The sequence below is a fragment of the Erigeron canadensis genome, chromosome 2 (assembly GCF_010389155.1).
Source record: "Erigeron canadensis isolate Cc75 chromosome 2, C_canadensis_v1, whole genome shotgun sequence".
Lineage (NCBI taxonomy): Eukaryota > Viridiplantae > Streptophyta > Magnoliopsida > Asterales > Asteraceae > Erigeron > Erigeron canadensis.
This window is the reverse complement of record NC_057762.1, coordinates 7,019,425-7,038,742: the sequence shown is the minus strand read 5'-3', so window position 1 is coordinate 7,038,742 and position 19,318 is coordinate 7,019,425. Positions and strand designations below refer to the sequence as shown.

The following is a 19,318-nucleotide window of genomic DNA, read 5'->3' as shown; positions in this document are numbered from 1 at the left end:
CTAAGGTATTATTATGAAAGAAGTGATTGTAATGTAATAGAGTAAAATAAGAGGGTCAAATATTAAAATTAGATGTAAAGGCTAAATAGTCTAATTAAATATAATTATTGTGTATGGAGAATTAGTTTTATGTAGGACTCCCTTTTAGAAAACCCATTTTCTAATATTTTGGTAAAAGCAACAAATTAGTCCTTTTGGGTAAATATATAATCTCATTATTAACATCTATATCATCATCTTCTTCTTCATCATCATCAAAACTCAAAAGAGACTAGTATGTAGACAACACTAATTATCAAAGTTTTAAACTAATGAAAATTAGCAACAAATACTTTCCAACCGCATTTCGTTGCTACTCAACACAACACCACCACCACATATCAAACCAAGAATATAGACTTGTACAAACATTAAAGTCATGTCAATCACTTATTCATGTCCAAAATCTTCAGTCTCATATCATCAAATCTGGCCATCATTCCAATATCTTTATCACTAATACCTTAATCAATTTATATGCCAATTTTTCTAATACCATAAATGATGCAGAATCCATCTGGGGTTCGTCTCCTCATTCATATGATCCAGTTTCGTGTAACATTATGCTCTCTGCTTATCTTAAATTTCGTCGTTTTAGTCATGCCCGCCAACTGTTTGATAAAATGCCTGAGAAAAACACGGTTTCTTTTACTACTGTCATTTCTGCATTGGCTCAAAATGGGTATTGGTATGATGTGGTAACGGACGTTTTTAGGGAAATGCGGTTTTTGGGTTTGCTTCCTAATCATGTTACGTTGTCTAGTGTGTTGTCGTCTTATACGCATGTTTGTAGTAAAGATAAGAATGTTGGTAAGATGCTTCATGGTTTGGTTGCTAAATTGGGGTTTCATGATTGTAATGTTGTTTTGACGAATTTGGTTAATGTGTATTGTGCTTGTTTGTGTCTGGATGATGCGCGGATTTTGTTTGACGGGATGTCGTATAAGAATATAGTTACATGGAATGTAATGTTGAATGGATACTCTAAGGCCAAATTACCCACCTTGGCAAGAGATTTGTTTGATAAAATGACGGAAAGGGATGTTGTTTCGTGGGGTACCATTATTGGATGTGTTTTACGTGTTGATGAAAGTTTGAAGGAAGCTTTGATGTTATATCAAGAAATGCTAAACGGCGGTATCCTTCCTAATGATGTTTTGGTGGTGGAGGTTATTGCAATGTGTGGGCAAGTAAGTGCGTTTTGCGAAGGTCAGCAGTTTCATGGGGTAAGTGTTAAGCTAGGATTTGACCTTCACGACTTTGTACAGTCGACAATCATCCACTTTTATGCAGCTTGCCATAATATCGAACTTGCCCAAATTCAGTTCAAAATAGGAATTAAAAACCATCTGCCTTGCTGGAATGCTTTAATATCAGGGCTAGTTAGAAATAATATGATTGATTCAGCTAGAGAATTATTTGACAGGATGCCGACTAGAGATGTTTTTTCATGGAGCTCGATGATTTCTGGATATTCACAAACTGAGCAACCACATATGGCTTTGGAACTTTTTGATGACATGATGTCAAATGGTATTAAACCAAATGAAGTAACAATGGTAAGCATGCTCTCAGCTGTTGCTAATTTGGGCATATTGCAACAAGGAAGATGGGCTCATGAATATATAATCAATCAGTCAATCCCCATAAATGACAACCTAAGCGCAGCCATTATCGACATGTATGCTAAATGTGGGAGCATCAAGAATGCATTACAAGTCTTTAATCAAGTCAGGGAAAATGCTTTCACAAACTCACCATGGAATGCGATTATATGTGGTTTGGCCATGCATGGTCACGCAGGATTATCTCTGGAAATATTTTCTAACTTGGAGAAACGAAAGATCAAACCTAATGCTATCACATTGATTGGAGTACTAAGCGCCTGTTGTCATGTTGGTTTGGTAGAAGAGGGTGAGCGACATTTCAAAAGGATGAAAAATTTGTACAATATAGAGCCAAACATTAAGCATTATGGTTGTATGGTGGATCTTTTGAGTAGAGCGGGGAGATTAGAGGAAGCAGAGGAACTCATAAAGAGCATGCCAATGAAGGCAGACGTCGTAATATGGGGCACATTGTTATCAGCATCCAGAACCTATGGTAATGTTGAAATGGGAGAAAGGGCAGCTGAATGTTTGGCAAATGCAGAACCATCTCATGGCCCTGGAAGAATCCTGCTATCCAATCTCTATATAGATGCAGGACGATTGGACGATGCAGCTTTTGTAAGACAAAAAATGCGTTGCCAAAGATTAACAAGGTCACCTGGTTACAGTGGGGTCATATGATCTCCTTTGTTTCTGAATCAGACAATTGCATAAAAATTTCCCTTTTGACCATATAAAGGAAAAAGGTCAACAGGGCATATGCTCATGCTGCACATACTGATTATTAGACACTGTGCATGAGCGGCTTAAGTTGATGTCAGAATTATTCATGCTGCAGTGCGGACTCTCGAGAGGCTATTGGCTTGGCTAGAGAAGAACATTTAACACTCCTTACAAAAATGCCTTCTTGTGAACCTTGCCAATTATGTCATGGTGATGAGATTATACAAAATATTCCAAAGAAGGATTGTTTCAAAGTTAAACATGCGAGCTTTGTTCATATTCATTGCAACTTTGTTGTAATGTGATAGTCCCAAACTCCCAATCATAGCTCAAAATAATATGGAGATTATACAACTTTGTTGTAATGTGATAGTACATTAGTACCAATAGCAACATTAAACTTGTTAGATTATTAACTAATAAAGGTGAGGGATGTCCATGATATTATGCCAAAAAAAATTTTTTTTTAATGAAAAGCGAACATATATTAATCAACCAATATGTACATATGTTACACAAAACAGTAAATTGGACATTCCCAATTACTGCAACAATTGACCTAAACCTCATACCACTCCTAAACGTAAAATCATAACCAATAAACAAATGAGTAAATTACACGGATAATACCTGAAGTATACCTCAAATTACTCTTTTGATACAAACTTTTGAAGTTTCACTCGGAACATTGAGATCGACTATTCTATAATTGAACTTAATAATATGTAAACAAAAAATAAATGATGACAATAGCGATAGTCAATTTGATGAAATCGGGCGACGTGATTGACAAATAAGTCATTAGTTCAACTCTCTTATAATATATATATATATATATATATATAACTCTTATAAAACAATAGTTAACCAAGCATTTTAAAGCTCTCTTGCAATCTAAAACTAATTTAAAAAATTGCGACATAAGATTTTATCCTATGTGTCAACTCCATATTTTCTTTAAATAAACTATATATTTAGAAAACAAATGAACCTATATATGTTAAAATAAATATATATATATATATTGTAAGAATCCAAGATCTTCTCATTAGATAAAATGATATCTTCTCTTTAGTTTAAAACATCATGTCTATACCTAATGATATTTCATTATCTTTTTTATTCAACATTTATATGAGGTTCCTTTCGTTTTTTTATGGTGATTATATGAAAGTTTGCTCAGGCCGTTGGTTAGTTGGAACTCTCATCGCATTAATCATTAGTGACAATATTTAAAGTTTATAAGCTTTTTTATCACCACTAAATTATATTCATCTTATATGAGTTAAGAGCTTTGTATAATATCATAACTTTCTGAAAGAGTTATGTTAATTCTTTCATTCATATCACCATGGAAATTATGTACAATTTTTGGTTTAATTCTTTTATCATTTTTTGAATTTTATGATAATGGTTAATATAATCTCTTTTTTCTTTTGTTTTTTAACAATACAATTTTTCATTGTGATGATGAGAAAAATATTATGATGGTAGACGAATAATTAGTTCAAAACAAGTGTATATAACAATTAGTTTAATGATTGGATAATGAATACGTTATTGCTAATTTAATTAAGTGAAACTAAATAGATTGTTCGTCCATATGTTTTTTTTACGATCATTATTGATCCATTCCATTACTCATTTGTTCACATATTAAGCATTTCATTAAATGTTTTTTTAAGCAAGTTTAACTTAAATCTCATTTTATTAAACACCTTTTTAAAACAGCCGCACATCGTGCGGGTAAAAAAATCCTAGTATATATATATATATATATATATGTATATTAAGATTAAGATAGGATGACATGTATTATATTTAAACATGTATGTTACACATCTACTAACCCTTATAGTACTTTTATCAGTTGTTTAATTTTTAAAAAATTCTACATGTGATTGTGAATCATCTATTTTATCCCTGTACCAACTAGATTAGTTTATTTGTTTTCATATTTATTGAGCTTATATCTATTTTTTTCTTTACAATACATTTAGTTACACTTTTAATCAGATTTTAATTTAAAATACAAGAAGTTATTATTAACTAATTATAACTTGAATATTCATAAAAGTATGGATATATTACTAAATTATTTCATAATAAAAAAAACAAATGATACATTGTAAAGTTTTCCGGTTTCTTTAAACCAAACTTGAGAGCATTATCAAAAGCTCTATCTTATAAAAAATTATGATCATGTATAAATTATGTGTTCATCGTGCGAATTATTTTCCATGAGATGAAATCTAAGGCCAAGTGGGCCGAATATGTCAAGCGTAGAAGTCCAAAATACTCCCAACCCTACCACGGCACCAATGGAAAAAACAGGTGATTTGTGCATTACTTATTCACTCGCCCCTGCCTGCAAAACTGGAAAAGATTAAAAAAAAAAAAAAAAAAAAAAAAAGTAAAAGGAGTAAAATTGAGAAGAAAAACATATAAAAGAGAAAGGCTTAAATTAAAAGTGGTTGGTGTTATTGTTGTCACAAAAATGATCAAACAGTTCTTGACACCACACTGCATACCATCATTTACACCTACTCCAATGTACCCGTAACCCGGCCCATCCCCACTCTCTATACCTTAAATAACAATTGTAATTAAATACATTATATTATAGTATATTTTATTATTGCATTTAGTAACTTTTAAGAACTTATTAAACCTTTGAAAAGTATTGGTTGTTATGCATCTCAAATTTTAACTGTACAAGTTACAAAAACTAGTAATATCATGACTATGTATGACACATTAAAGTTTTCCTGTCATAAAAAAAAAAGTTACATAGTAATGAATTGAAGGCTTCCAATGAAGAACTTTGTATTAGAAAAACCAACATGTTTCTGGTATTGTGTTTAATGAATTCTAGGATTCTCCCTTTCACAAACATAAATTTTCGTATAGATGGTAACATATAATAGAGGATGATGATGCATATGTAATCATTTGAACTTCGAAAAATTAATATGTCAAACATATCATAATTTTGATTAATGCAATACAGTATAATATATCAAACTTAATATTTAACATGACGTCAACCAATTTTTTATATCATGGATTATTGATAATTTATATTTGATTTTTATATAGTCAATGCATAATATCATGGATGCATGATATCATCGATCAATCAATGAGGTGAAACCTTAATGGTACCGTCATCATGTGACTACATAGATCTAAAGATAAAGGTTAGAAGTCACATGTTTAAAACTTTTTGGCAAGCAGAGAAACTATATCTTGTGATCCCATATGTGAGAATGGTGACTTACCGGATATGAATTCTATGCGGTGTGCGTTCTAAGTACCAAAATGGTACATGGGACCAGAGGTTCCACCCATTTTTTTTTTTCTTATATCATGGAGCAAATTAAGAGAAAAACAAAATTATAAGATTAATTATCCATGCATTCGTTACATCTCATAAAAACACCCGCTTAAACTCAAATTTCTGCATACTAAAATGAAACATAATCCACCATTATTCATCTTAATCTTAACTTAACTCATGATGATGATTATGATTAGTTCCACTAATCATATGTTGATGTTGAATTAAGCCACCATTGATTTGTTCAACAACTTTACTCAACTTCATTTGCTTATTACTCCAAGCCTCCATCAACTTCACTTCTTTTCCTTGTGCATCTCTTTGTAAAGCACTCAATTGTTCTCTATACTCACTCTCCATCCTCATTAACGACGTCGTTTCTTCCTCTCTTAAACTCCGAATTTTCGCTTCAATTTCCTCCATCTTTTCTCTGGTCTTCCGGTTTTTCTCGGCCTCTAATTGTTGCTCCAACCGGTTCGACCGCCACGTGGCCTCTTTCTTATGCTGAACCCAGTTCTGCCTAGCTTCCTTAACCTCTTTACAGTAATGAACCAGAGTCCCGACTTGCTGAACCGGCAAAAACCGGGAATGAACCGGGTCCAACACCACCGGTTCAGAAGGAGATAACGTCAGGCTAACCGAAGGAGATGGCGTTGTTGACTTTGAAGAAGACGATGACGTCATTGTTATAGTATTCCCACCACCAGCATTCATATTCATCCATGGTGGCAACGCCACAGGTCCAGGCAACGACGTCACATTAGGATCAGGCACATGACCCGACCCGGATCCGGAGCCAAGAGATAAAATTGGGGAATTGATATCAGACAATATTGTGGGATTCATCAAATACGGCTGAACGTATTTCTCAGCAAAAGTGTGTAAAATATGGTCGTAAGTACCTTGGACCGGTTTTTCAGGAGAAGAACAACAACCACCGGATGCGTTGTTTTTTTTGAGCTGTTTTTCTTTAAAAACCTCCCACCACTTGCCGAGACGTTTGGCGGTACGGCCAGGGACTTGAGAAGCGATTTTTTTCCACTTGTTACCGTATTTAGCTTGTAAAGAGATGACTAGAGATTGTTCGTGTGGGGCCAAGGAGCCTTTTTTGATACCGGGTTTTAAGTAGTTTTTCCAACGCTCAACACAAGATTTAGGATCACGGTCTAAGGGTTTGGACATGCGTTGAGAGATGAGATTCCATTGGGTTGGGCCGTTTTGGCTGACGTAAGCACGGAGGAGGGCGTCTTCTTCAGGCTGCCATCGTTGACGCTCCTTCATTTCTTTTTGAACACCATAATGTATGTTAGTTAATTTCAGCTGGTGGTAGTGTAGAAATAATTAATGAGAAAGAGACGCCTAGATATATATTTGTGGAAAATATATATGTATATGTATATAAAGAAGGGACTCATCAACGCATTTCTCGGATCTGCTGGCCAAGGACGTTTGTCTTTTTGGGGTCCTTTCTTTTTTTCTTATTATTTTTTTTCCATAAATTTATATAAATAGAGAGATAGATGTATATGTGTATATATATGGAAAAAATGTATGTATGTAAGGGTAAGGCAAGGGGAAATGGGGATCGGAGATATATAAAAGCTGAAAGAAAGATGGTGGTGAGGGGGATAGTGACAAGACATGGATCAGATGATAGGGACCTGATAAAATTCACATATCATTATTATTTTTTAGTTTAAAAAAGAATTCTAGGCTAAATATGCTGCCTATTAAATGTACAAGAATAAATAAATAATACAAAAACAAATTTAGCATCACATGTTTGATGGGATGGGAGGGTAAAAAAGAAGAGGGTAAAAAAGAAATTGATTAATCCTCATAAAAATCTTTTTAAAACCTCTACAACTTTGACATTTAAATTCTACTAATTCTCTTTCATAATCTTATCCTTCAATTTTTATATGTTAAGAGGATTTTTAGGTATTTAATTAGAAGGATTGATTATTTCTCAAGGTAAAATAATATATAAAGAAAGAAGTGGGAAAAAAAGGAACCAGAGATTGTCGGATTGGATGGCGTTGGTTGGAGGGTTTGATACGACACCACAAACAGACAGCTGCTCGCTCTCCCAAATCGCTAAATCACTACAACCTGCTTACTTTACTGTTCAAATGGAAATTATACATATCGTAAAACTCGTGCAACGGGAGTCGTGCCACGCTTTCTTTATTATTTTTATTTTTTTTTTGCATTTTTTGTTTTTATAACAATGGTCCCTATAATTTATATAAATTTTCAAAAATGGTCCTTATCATTTGTACATTTTTGCAGTTTGAGTCTTTGTTCATGTTCACGATCGTCTCTAAATTTAAAACCTTCAACAACCATTGTCCAATATGACAAATCGTTTGTTTTTATCCGTTTCTTTATATTTGAGGAGAAATCTCTTTTTTCATTTACGACACATACATCACAAAACTTTTAACTTTTACATATATCAATAATTACTAATATGTGAACACTCAATTACTCATTAATTTATGCTATATTATATGTATTAGATGGTTTCTTTTAATAATATATGTTTTGTTTTAGATTTTTGTTTTTGGCTTATGCTTTTAAATAAATGAAACGTTATTATGTCATTCATTTTTTATTATGACAATTTTTTTTGTTCCACATATAATAATATAATGTTAGTACATTTTCATTTTTTTTTCCCGGTTTGTCACGCTTTAAGTTGTTTAAGTTTACATGTTATCGTATATAAAAAATGTAATATGGCTCCCGAGACAACGTCCGTGTGACATATCTCGTTCTATCTCTAAATTCTAATGCGTTACATAAACTAGAAATGGTCGAAAAGTATAAAATAATTACTTTCAATACTTTGTTGTAATTAGCAAGATATGTATACTAACATTATGAGTATATATGATGTGCTGACTACTTTAAAACTTTTGTATCTGTTTTGATATGCATTTTTTTTTGGTAATATGTACATCAAATTTTTAATTTTATAAAAATATATAAGGTATCAACTGTTAGGTCCAGTTTTGCTGAAAACTGGATCTCTCTAGTTACATCTGGAGAGCATGAAGAATTGTCCGAAATATTTGAAGTCCAGTTGCAATGTACAGTTTATGCAACTGACGACTTCCTCCAGTTGAGATCTGAAAAACAACAATCTGAAGACATTCCAGTTGAAGTCAAAGACAACAAGTGGAAGAAAGAGAAAGGCAATGGCAACGAAGCCCAGTTGACTTTCTACCAGATTAATCAACTGGAGATCCTCCAGTGTAAATGTCTTTACAAAGCTTTACACTAATTACGAGGAGGACCTTTTCACTACATCCTTTTACCCGGATAATAATCTTGCCTGTGGATAAAAGTGCAAAGATGTAGAGTGGTTGAATAAAGTAACCTTTTGTCTTACTTTATTTAACACACACACACAAAATTATTTACTAATACTTTTGTGTGTTGTCAAACATATTTGTACGTCGAAGTTGAGATCCCAATGTTCAACCTTCGAATATAAATAGAGGTCCTTGCCCAAGCACTTCAACAACTTTGCAAACTCATACATTCTGCAATATTGTTGGTGAACTTGTGCAATATTATCTCAATCGCAAAAGGGAACATTTCACAACTCTAAGTGTTTCGATTGTTAAGAGATTTTCCAAGTATAGATCAATTGTATTGAATAGGTTGTTAGGATATTTACATTCATGTATTATCTTGGTTCCGCAACAACCTTGTATTTTATTTAACAATAAATAAATAAAATACACTTGAAAAATTACATATTGTCTCACCAATTTACTTTATTTATACTTTACATTATTGCATTGTATTTACTTATTCGACTTGTCACCTTAATAAGTATAACTCCAGTTAACCTGGTACACTGTTCACTCTAAACTGGTCACGTCCAAATTAAGTGAAAGTGTTGCAAAGTACACTCACCATTGATATAGAGGTGTCTTCAGCACTCATCTATTCGTAGTTGGGACTTACATCAACCTTTTTTCCTTTTTTTTTATCATGTTGGTTATTGAGCGTTGAATTGAATGTTTGTATTAATTCACAAGAAAGACTAATTTCAGACAAGTCATTTTACCAGCTATGAGTCGTAGCAAATGAATCTTTGTGGCTTTGATTCTTTGAGGAGTTCTTGCCAAAGATATAATTAACTTGTAACGTTTACATAAACAGTCACAGATTATTCTCATTATCTTTTATTATCATATGGTGAAAGATATATGTGAGTACAAATAGATAACAAACAACTAATTTACATTGCAATACTTTATAATTTTAGATTTCGATAGAATATGACTAATACATTATTAGATACATGTCCTAAACTATGATCTTCAATTCGTATTTGTAAAAAAGATACTTGTACTCTATAATATAAAATATCAGCTATTAAAAATATGGGTAGATTGGTGGGAACGCCTTAATCCTGTAACCATTAACCTATTGTTATCATCCTTCCCCTACAAAGGTATGATGCATGCGAAATGTTTTCACATATTTTTTCGAACATTCAGTCCGCATACAACATCTGAAAAACCTCACCGTGTAATGGTGGAGCCTTGCACCTATTCTAGACAATGAGATGTCGACCATGGGCCGTTACAAGTATTCAAAAGAAAAAAACCCTAAGGCTTGTCATCCATAAAGATCGAACTCAAGAACTAGAGTAAATTCGGAATTGTGTCCACATTTAAATTACTTAAAATACAATTTTTTTTATGCATTCAATTAATTAGTTAATCAGCACCCTATGAATGATCACTATCAAAACCTTTTAAATTTACTACAAAGTTCCTAAAATTTGGTTTCTAAAAATGTGGTAAAATCAAAAGTTATATTTGTCAATATTCTTTATAAACCATAACGTTAGGGTCTTAAATTGATATTAGTAATCTAAATATGTCAGAGCTTACCGTTTATTATGCATGGAATCAAGTCGACACATAGTACGTTTGAAACCTGACTCAAGCCATTAATTGTAGGCTTGAAACTCGACTCGAGCTCCTCCAAATTAAACCTTTATTTTAAGCTCTAGCTTTGCTTGATTCAACCCAATTAAGACAAAAATCTAAAATTCAATCAAAACTAGTAGTATGAACTTTATAATTACCTGCTTGACAAGACACTTTTCAATACAACTCTAAAACTTTGAGTTCACTCTATTAGGTAGTAAACAGTTAAATAAATACCCCCATAATAATATTTAATGTTATGTATCTGGAAAAGAAAAATACTCAAGCTCCACCGGAAACCCTACTAGATTTTCCCTATTACTGGAGTGCAGTGCCGTGCGATGCACGGCTAAGCAACTCTCTTTGATATATATTTCGATATTCGATATTCTAATACAACACATGACTTACTGTGAATGTGTGCTACCAGCTGGTTTTGGAATGAATGGTACATTATCGATAAGGAGGATTTGTAAGTGGATACCAAGATGATCTAAAAGTCACGCCGCAAAAATCAGAGCATTTTTAATACTTTCCTAAGCAAAATAAGTGGGTGGTTGTTGCTTTTTCATAACCTTAAGCATAATAAGTTGTCACACATTCTAGCAGACTTCAAAACAGAAACAATCAGGCTTTTAAAAGTGTTTGGATGATATATGTGTTAAAAAAATCAGAAACAATCAGGCTTTAAAATAGTGTCACATTCTAGCAGACTTCAAAACAAACGATTTCCCCAGGAATGGACGACCTGTCTTCATAAAACTGAAACCTTAGTTTTTTGTCTTCCGTTAGTCCAGTTTCTTGCAGGAAGAGTCGACGGTTAGTCATCATATGCATGTGGTCTGATGTTCTGGATATCTATTATATCTTTTGATATGAAGGGGAACTACGTGTCCACGTTATTCAAATGGCCATATATAGCAAAAGATAGCCCTAGAGTAAGTGTAGATTTGGTGGTCACTGAAATTTTCTGTGCTTTGTCTTTATGAATAATGTGTTATTGATCATCGATCACTGGATGTTTATCAAATTGTTTTTGTATTTATTGTATTATAAAAGCATCGTGGATAGTTACATGGTGTACCAATGTGTGCTTAATTAGCAAATGCATGGTAGTGGCTAGCACCGATTTGGTGGGTTAACATGGAGGGCAATACCTTCATTGTTAAACACTTTGATTTTGTAGTTTAATACGAATCAGTACATTTCAAAATAGAACCCTGCCCATGTTAAGCCTGGAATTTAAACCCTTTTTAATAACATAACATAAGTATTCTTATGAATATATACATATATCACACATTCTGATGCTCCTAAATACTTTAAACAGTCAACCTACCCTAACAACACTTGTTCAACAGCTTAGAGGTTATATTTAAAATCTGATTCAGACTACCATACCATAATCATTGGAAATTAAACTTCTTAACCTTTTCATGGACAAATCATCTGTCAGAAACAGAATTACGGTTTAAAAGTTTTGATCGTCTTAAATTTAGTTTAGCATTTTACATGCAGCTTCAACCGGCTGCATATTCAACAAAACTTATGACATTAGAAAGACCTAATCCCATACCGTCCATAACTATTTTCTTATTTTATCAAAAACAAATTACACAAAAATTTATTGCTCTTCGAAAACTGCCTAAAGCCAATTTTGGTTGTTGGATACTCAGCAAACAGCCCTGGCTGATTTGTGACCATAGTTGAACCACTCAGACATGTCCTTGTTCTGCAAATCTTATACCATTTGAAAGACTTTTGACACTACTTTCATCACCTATCGTTCCATATTATACCAAAACAGTATAATTTAAGAGTTATCGCCTTTCAAAATTTTTCCAAAGCCAATTCTGCTTTTTACCCAAGTTGTGAACCGACGGTTCTTCTACTTTTGAGACTCGACTCATTTTCCTAAGCTAATATCATTTTTAATTCATCAAAATATGCATATTTATTCTAACTAACATATCCAACAACTTTGAATTAACCATCTCCCAATTTGACAAAAGGGCCAAACGGGCCAAATAACCCAAAATAGACTACCAAAACATTTCTTACCTTTATGACCATTAGACCGCTACAATTTTAAAACAAAGCTTGTATAATTAAATAAATTAACATATGAGATGCTTCTGACTTAACTCTTAAGTATTTACGAGCGTCGGGAAGTGTGGTGTATGTATACAGAATACATACGTATTCATAAGAATACTTATGTTATGTTATAATTAAAAAGTGTTCATTTGTATAAAAAAAATCCAGATGTTACTGGCCATCTGCTACCTTTAAACCCAACTGCGATCAACCAAGGCATCTTGGTTTGGCCCATGGATTTTTGCAGTATTTTACGCAATGCCTGTTTCCTTGTCTGTCAAGGTTTGAAGGAAACATCCTGATAACTCCTACAATTTGAAACATTTGTAAAGATTAGTGTAAGAAAGTTTAATAAGTAAACTATTGAGCAAGTATCATGCACGCACCCAGAATGTGGCATCTTTCATCATTTGCGTCCACTATGCAAATGTCACCCGAATCCATCTACCACTGCACATAGTGACAAAAATGGTTATAGTTCCATGTTTATTGTAACACCTGTATAAGAATTACATTTTTCTCATGCCTCTCTTTTGTGAGATTGAACTCAACTATCTGTGAATCGGTTGATTTCTTAATAAGCTCCCTAACACATGTCACATAAATAATCAAATCTGCAAGTTAAGTAATTACTTTAGGCCGTCGATTAAGCCAACAACGTCACGTGAAATACCTCGTACAAAAGCTTATATTTACACAATACATGTCATATATCACACAAAAAGTGAAAACATGTGTAGCCTACACAAATCATGTATAATCGACGGTTGGGAATTAGCAACAAAAAAACTACCTGAGCTACATATACACATGTGATAGTCAAATATTGTTATTTACATGCACTCATACATTGGCAAAATGATGGAAACAGATGCACGCTACACAAAAAACAAATAAAAAAAACAGCTCAATTTTAATGATAATTTATTTTTATATACAATTTCAAGTGGAATCAAACAATCAAAGATGAAAGACATGCCAACTAAATACTTATTCTCGGTAGGCACATGTGCCTCAAGTAAACTGAAAAGGGTAATGTACAAAACTGCTAACATCAGCAGTGGCTTTCCCCACACCCGTTGACCCATTAACCTCAGCCATCGCAAGTACTGGCCTAGTGGCCTACCACCACCCCTTCTTCAAGCTCTTCCAGAAACATATTTTCGGATTGATTTGTTGCCTTTGTTTAAAGCTGAAGTTTGTTTGTCATCCGGTACAAAGATGACTCTCTAATGTGACTGCAAGCAATACAAAGAAGTTAAAAAGTAAAGTTGCAGGTGGTAACAAAATAATATTAGGTTTTCAATCATACTTAACCATTCATACTGAATTTAAAAAATTCCCAAAAAAACCCTTTGTGAGTTAGCCCAACTGCTCGCAACCCACACTATAAACTATTTGCATTTTGACCAGAATTCCGTTTTGACCCAACCCATTTATATATACTATCTCCGCTATAAAGATTACAATCAACAAAGACACCTAAATCACTTGGTAATGTGCAAGCGCTGATGACAGTGAAATTTTGCTGCTTTCCGGTTCCCTTGTCAATGGCGGTAACAGAGAAGTCCTTTGTGAGATCCACTAAGCATAGAAGCTTCTTGTATCTATTCAACTAACATTAAAGAAAGGTCATCATATGCTTGAAAATATAATATCAAACAAAAATTGCAAGGCTATAACTATTACCAAAAGAAAAAACACAACAGTGCTTCCCAATGATGCCCTTATAATACCTTATATATTCAACATTTTTAACTTAGTTGTTGGGTTTTATAACTAATTATCACAACAAATCACAAAGCACGCAACGGAAGACAAGATCTATGTAGTTTAACTAATTAACCAAGGAATAGAATTTGTACCTTAATATGGAGAGATTGAAGACAAAATAAGGTTTAACTTAACCTCTCTACGATTGCACACTCAACGGTGGAACATATGTATGCTAGTACTTGATCACGAACAACCCTTTGCTTAAACCCGAAAACCTAGCTAACCCGAAAACTCCTTTTCCTAGCTATGAAAACCGAAAACCAAAAACCCTTGGGTTTATTGGTTTCGGTCGAGAGAGAGGGAGAGAAAGAGAGGAGAAAACCCTATGGATTTAATTGTGTGAAAAACCAAATAACATAGGTTTATATTTATAGGATTAGGAAACTTAATGACCAAGTCTTGGAGGGTTTTGAGCCCTAGTCGACCGGCCCCCTTAGAGAACCATCTAGAGAAGTTTCCTAATTGTTTCCTAATTCCAACTCTTCTCCGTTAAGTCCGTTAATTAAGTACCGTTAACTTTTAACTCTTTTAACGAACCCCCGTTAGATTTTCGTGATCAAATTAATCAATAAATTACATTTAATATATTAATTAATTTATATTAACATTCACGTTGAGGTGTGACCCCGTAGGCTTAAATACTTTTCGGACATACGTTCATTTTACGAGATCATATTCCAACAGCTCCCACTTGAGCTCGTAACGAATGAAGGTAATAACATTGGTAAGCGTCTAGCAACACCCCAATGCTCCCGAAAATATTTAAGTACTGTTTAAATGGTCAAGGCATTTATTATCCCTTTGTTCAGATACCTTTGTTAAATATGAATATGGATCGAGATCATTTCATCATTTAACGATTATGTTTCTCATTTTATAACTAATTAATGATTACCAAATATAATCGAGAACAATCTGGATTTATTTGGGCACGGCCATGCAAACATCTTTAATCAGTCCTAATGAGGGCGCCAAATGGTATCATACTTCAATTTTCAAATTGAAGGAACAAATCCTATATTGACTACACGTGTCAGTCATCATATTTCACAACGCTTTCTGAAAATAGCCCTTTATGTACCCCCTTTGACTTGTGTCTCAAGTCAAAGGATCAATAAAAGTAACCATTTACGAATTTCACTTAATGACGACGATCCATAAAGCGATAATTCGTTAGTGGGGTAGTCCGATATGCATCCGCTATGGATATCATGTGAGTTTGGTGGGATCCATCCATTACATATTCCAAGAATATAACCAATCACTCACATTTGTCTTCGTTTAATTATATTCCCATATAATTAATCGACAATGGACAATTTAGAATATTCGATAATATATAAGATATTAAACGAAATATTCAAGGATTAAACATGCAAATATAGGACACAATTTAATATTGAATGAAATCAAACATATCAAGTACTTTATTTCATTATAGAAAATATAAATTGTTTAACATCCCTTATCCAAACACTGAAACTACAGAATTACATGAAATCTCTATCTAATTTAAGACCTATGCCATCGGCATGCCTTTCAAGCTTGGGCCTAGACAAAGCTTTCGTGAAAGGATCAGCTAAGTTAAAATCTGTGTGAACTTTGAGTAGATTGATCTCTCCTAGTTCGATTTGCTCTCGAACATAGTGATATCGTCTAGCATAATGTTTGGCACCTTTCTGAACTCCGGGTTCGTTGGCAATGATTAATGCACCGGAATTATCACAGTACAAATCAGTGGGTAATTCATTTGAGGGGATCACGTCGAGCCCGCTAATGAACTTCCTTATCCAGACTGCTTCCATTGCGGCTTCTGAGGCGGCAATGTACTCAGACTCTGTTGCAGACATGGCGACTATGGTTTGCTTCTTGCTTTTCCAGTCCACAGCTCCTCCGTTTAAAACGAAGACGAATCCTGATTGAGACTTCATGTCATCTTTATCAGTTTGAAATCCAGCATCACAGTATCCGGTCACTTTGAGCTCTAAGTCTGGATTTCCTCCATACACCAAGAATATATCTTTAGTAGCTCGTAGGTACTTCAGAATATTTTTAACAGCAATCCAATGGCTTTCACCGGGATTCTGTTGATATCGGCTTACGATGTTTTGCGCGAACGCCACATCGGGTCTAGTGCATCTAACCGCATACATAATAGATCCTACAGCTGAAGCATAAGGGATTCTACTCATACGCTCTACCTCACTAGGCGTAGAAGCATCTTGTTTGACAGATAAACTAAGTTTTTCTTGCATAGGTATAGACCCACGCTTAGAGTTCTCCATCTTGAATCGCTTCAAGATCTTATCAATATAAGCACTCTGACTTAGTCCAATTAATCGCCTTGATCTATCTCGATAGATTTTGATTCCAAGAATGAATGCCGCTTCTCCTAGATCTTTCATGGCGAAACACTTTCCAAGATGGGATTTAACATCTTGCAACATTGGAACGTGTTTTCCTATGATTAATATGTCATCGACATACAAGACAAGGAAAGTAACATTTCTCCCGCTAGCTTTGCGATATACACATGGCTCATCGGGATTTTGAATAAAACCAAACTTTTTGATTTCTTCATCAAACCGTTTATTCCAACTTCTCGATGCTTGCTTAAGTCCATAAATGGATCTTTGAAGCGTGCATACTTTGTTGGGATGTTTCGGATCAATAAAACCTTCCGGTTGATCCATATAGACTTCTTCATCCAAGTAACCATTTAAGAAGGCAGTCTTAACATCCATTTACCATATCTCAAAGTCATAGTACGCAGCTATGGCTAAGAGAATCCTAATAGCTCTAATGTCCGCGACTGGAGAAAAGATTTCCTCATAATCAACGCCGAAACGTTGAGTATAACCTTTCGCCATGAGACGAGCTTTATAGGTGTGTACATTTCCATCCATGTCAGTCTTCTTCTTGAAGATCCACTTACACCCAACAGTCTGAGCATTTTGTGGAAGATCAACTAAGCACCATACTTGATTGTCTTTCATGGATTTCATTTCCACATTCGTAGCTTCAAGCCAGTTGTCAGATTCCGGATCCGATAATGCAGCTTTGAAATTCGGAGGCTCATCGAGATCTCCAACAACGTCTTCTTCTACCATCAGACATAGTCTTTTGGTAGGACGTTTTGTCCTTTCGGACCTACGAAGTGGAATCGCTTCATTATCATCGACTTGAGGTTCATCACATTGAACATTTTCCCGCCCAAGTTGATGATTGCTAGTATCTTCAGAAGGTGACACATCTTTCTCTTAAATCTCATCAAGTTCTACCATCCTCCCACTGTTCTCTTGAACTAACTTCTTTTCAAAGAACTCAGCATAACGAGCAACACGAACAGTGTTTTTGGCGGGATCATAGAAGTCGTAACCCATCGTTTCCTTAGGATATCCGACAAAGATGCACTTAGTAGTTCTGGGTTCAAGTTTTTCAGGCGTATCACGCTTCACAAGTGCCTCACAGCCCCAGACTCTTAAGTGAGACAAATTAGGGACATCACCATGCCATAATTCGTACGGTGTCTTGTCAACTTTCTTGGTTGGAACCATATTGAGAATGCGTACCGCAGTCTCTAGAGCATAATCCCAAAACGAAAATGGGAGAGTTGTACGGGTCATCATCGATCTTACCATTTCTAGCAAGGTTCGATTTCTCCTTTCAGACACTCCATTATGCTGAGGAGTGTATGGAGGAGTAAGCTGTTGGACAATTCCACATGCTTTAAGATAATCCTTAAACTCTTGGCTTAAGTATTCACCACCTCGATCCGAACGAAGAATCTTGATGGTTTTACCGAGTTGATTTTCAACTTCATTCTTAAACTCTTTGAATGTTTCGAAGACTTCATGTTTATGTTTAAGCAAGTAAACATAACCATAACGACTGAAATCATCCGTAAAAGTAATGAAGTAGCTAGCTCCTTTTCTTGACACATGTCTAAATGGGCCACAAACATCGGTATGGATGAGTCCAAGAAGATCTTTAGCCCTTTCTGGCGTATGCTTAAAGGGTTTTCGTGTCATCTTGCCGGAAACACATGACTCGCATATATCAAATGATTCATCATTCAATTTCAAGATCCCTTCACGTTGAAGTCTTTCAATGCGATTTTTGCCAATGTGTGCAAGACGACAATGCCAAAGATAGGTAGAGTCCAAGTCAGTCTTGGCTCTTTTGCTAACATTATACATTGAATTATTTGAAACACAATCAAGCATATCAATTTCATAAATACCATTAAAAGCAATAGCATCAAAATAATGAACATTATTTTTAGAAACTAAAATACCAATATCATTAAAAACATTAATGAATCCGTTGTCTTTCAACAAAGAAACTGAAATAACAACTCTAGTAATAGAAGGTGCATAATGACAATTGTCTAGTACAATAATTAAACCGGAAGGAAGAACTAAATGAAATTCTCCGATTTCTTCAACAGCTGCTGGTAGACCATTGCCCACTATCAACTGCAAAGCTCCGGGCTTCAGTTTCCTCCTTTTCCTAAGCCCCTGTAATTCATTACAAATGTGAGTGCCACAGCCAGTGTCATAAACCCACGATTTACGCTTAGTTAAGGAAAATAATTCAATTGTGAAGATACCTGAAGTACTAGCGCCGCTAGTATTCTTCTTCTTCGAGTTCAACTCGGCAAGATACTTAGGACAGTTCCTCTTCCAGTGCCCGACTTCATTACAATGATGACAGCTCTGGTCTTTAGCCGGATGCTCTTTCTTAGCTGGAGGAGTCTTCTTTGGCTTGGAAGG

General features: G+C 34.5%; 2 protein-coding genes across 2 annotated transcripts; one reads left to right on the top strand and one right to left on the bottom strand.

Annotated features, from left to right (window-relative positions):
• The first annotated feature begins 311 nt into the window (after positions 1-311).
• On the top strand, positions 312-2,737 carry LOC122587616 (pentatricopeptide repeat-containing protein At5g19020, mitochondrial). Its single transcript, XM_043759791.1, has one exon. It carries the CDS (start codon positions 312-314, stop codon positions 2,328-2,330), a length of 2,019 nt encoding a protein of 672 aa, XP_043615726.1. The 3' UTR covers positions 2,331-2,737.
• Positions 2,738-5,751: 3,014 nt separating this feature from the next.
• On the bottom strand, positions 5,752-7,213 carry LOC122589213 (transcription factor AS1-like). Its single transcript, XM_043761465.1, has one exon. It carries the CDS (start codon positions 6,991-6,993, stop codon positions 5,878-5,880), a length of 1,116 nt encoding a protein of 371 aa, XP_043617400.1. The 5' UTR covers positions 6,994-7,213; the 3' UTR covers positions 5,752-5,877.
• Positions 7,214-19,318: the final 12,105 nt, after the last annotated feature.

Coding starts and splice junctions, on each gene's coding strand:
- LOC122587616 (XM_043759791.1), top strand. CDS start 312: ATGAAAATTAGCAACAAATACTTTCCAACCGCATTTCGTTGCTACTCA.
- LOC122589213 (XM_043761465.1), bottom strand. CDS start 6,993: ATGAAGGAGCGTCAACGATGGCAGCCTGAAGAAGACGCCCTCCTCCGT.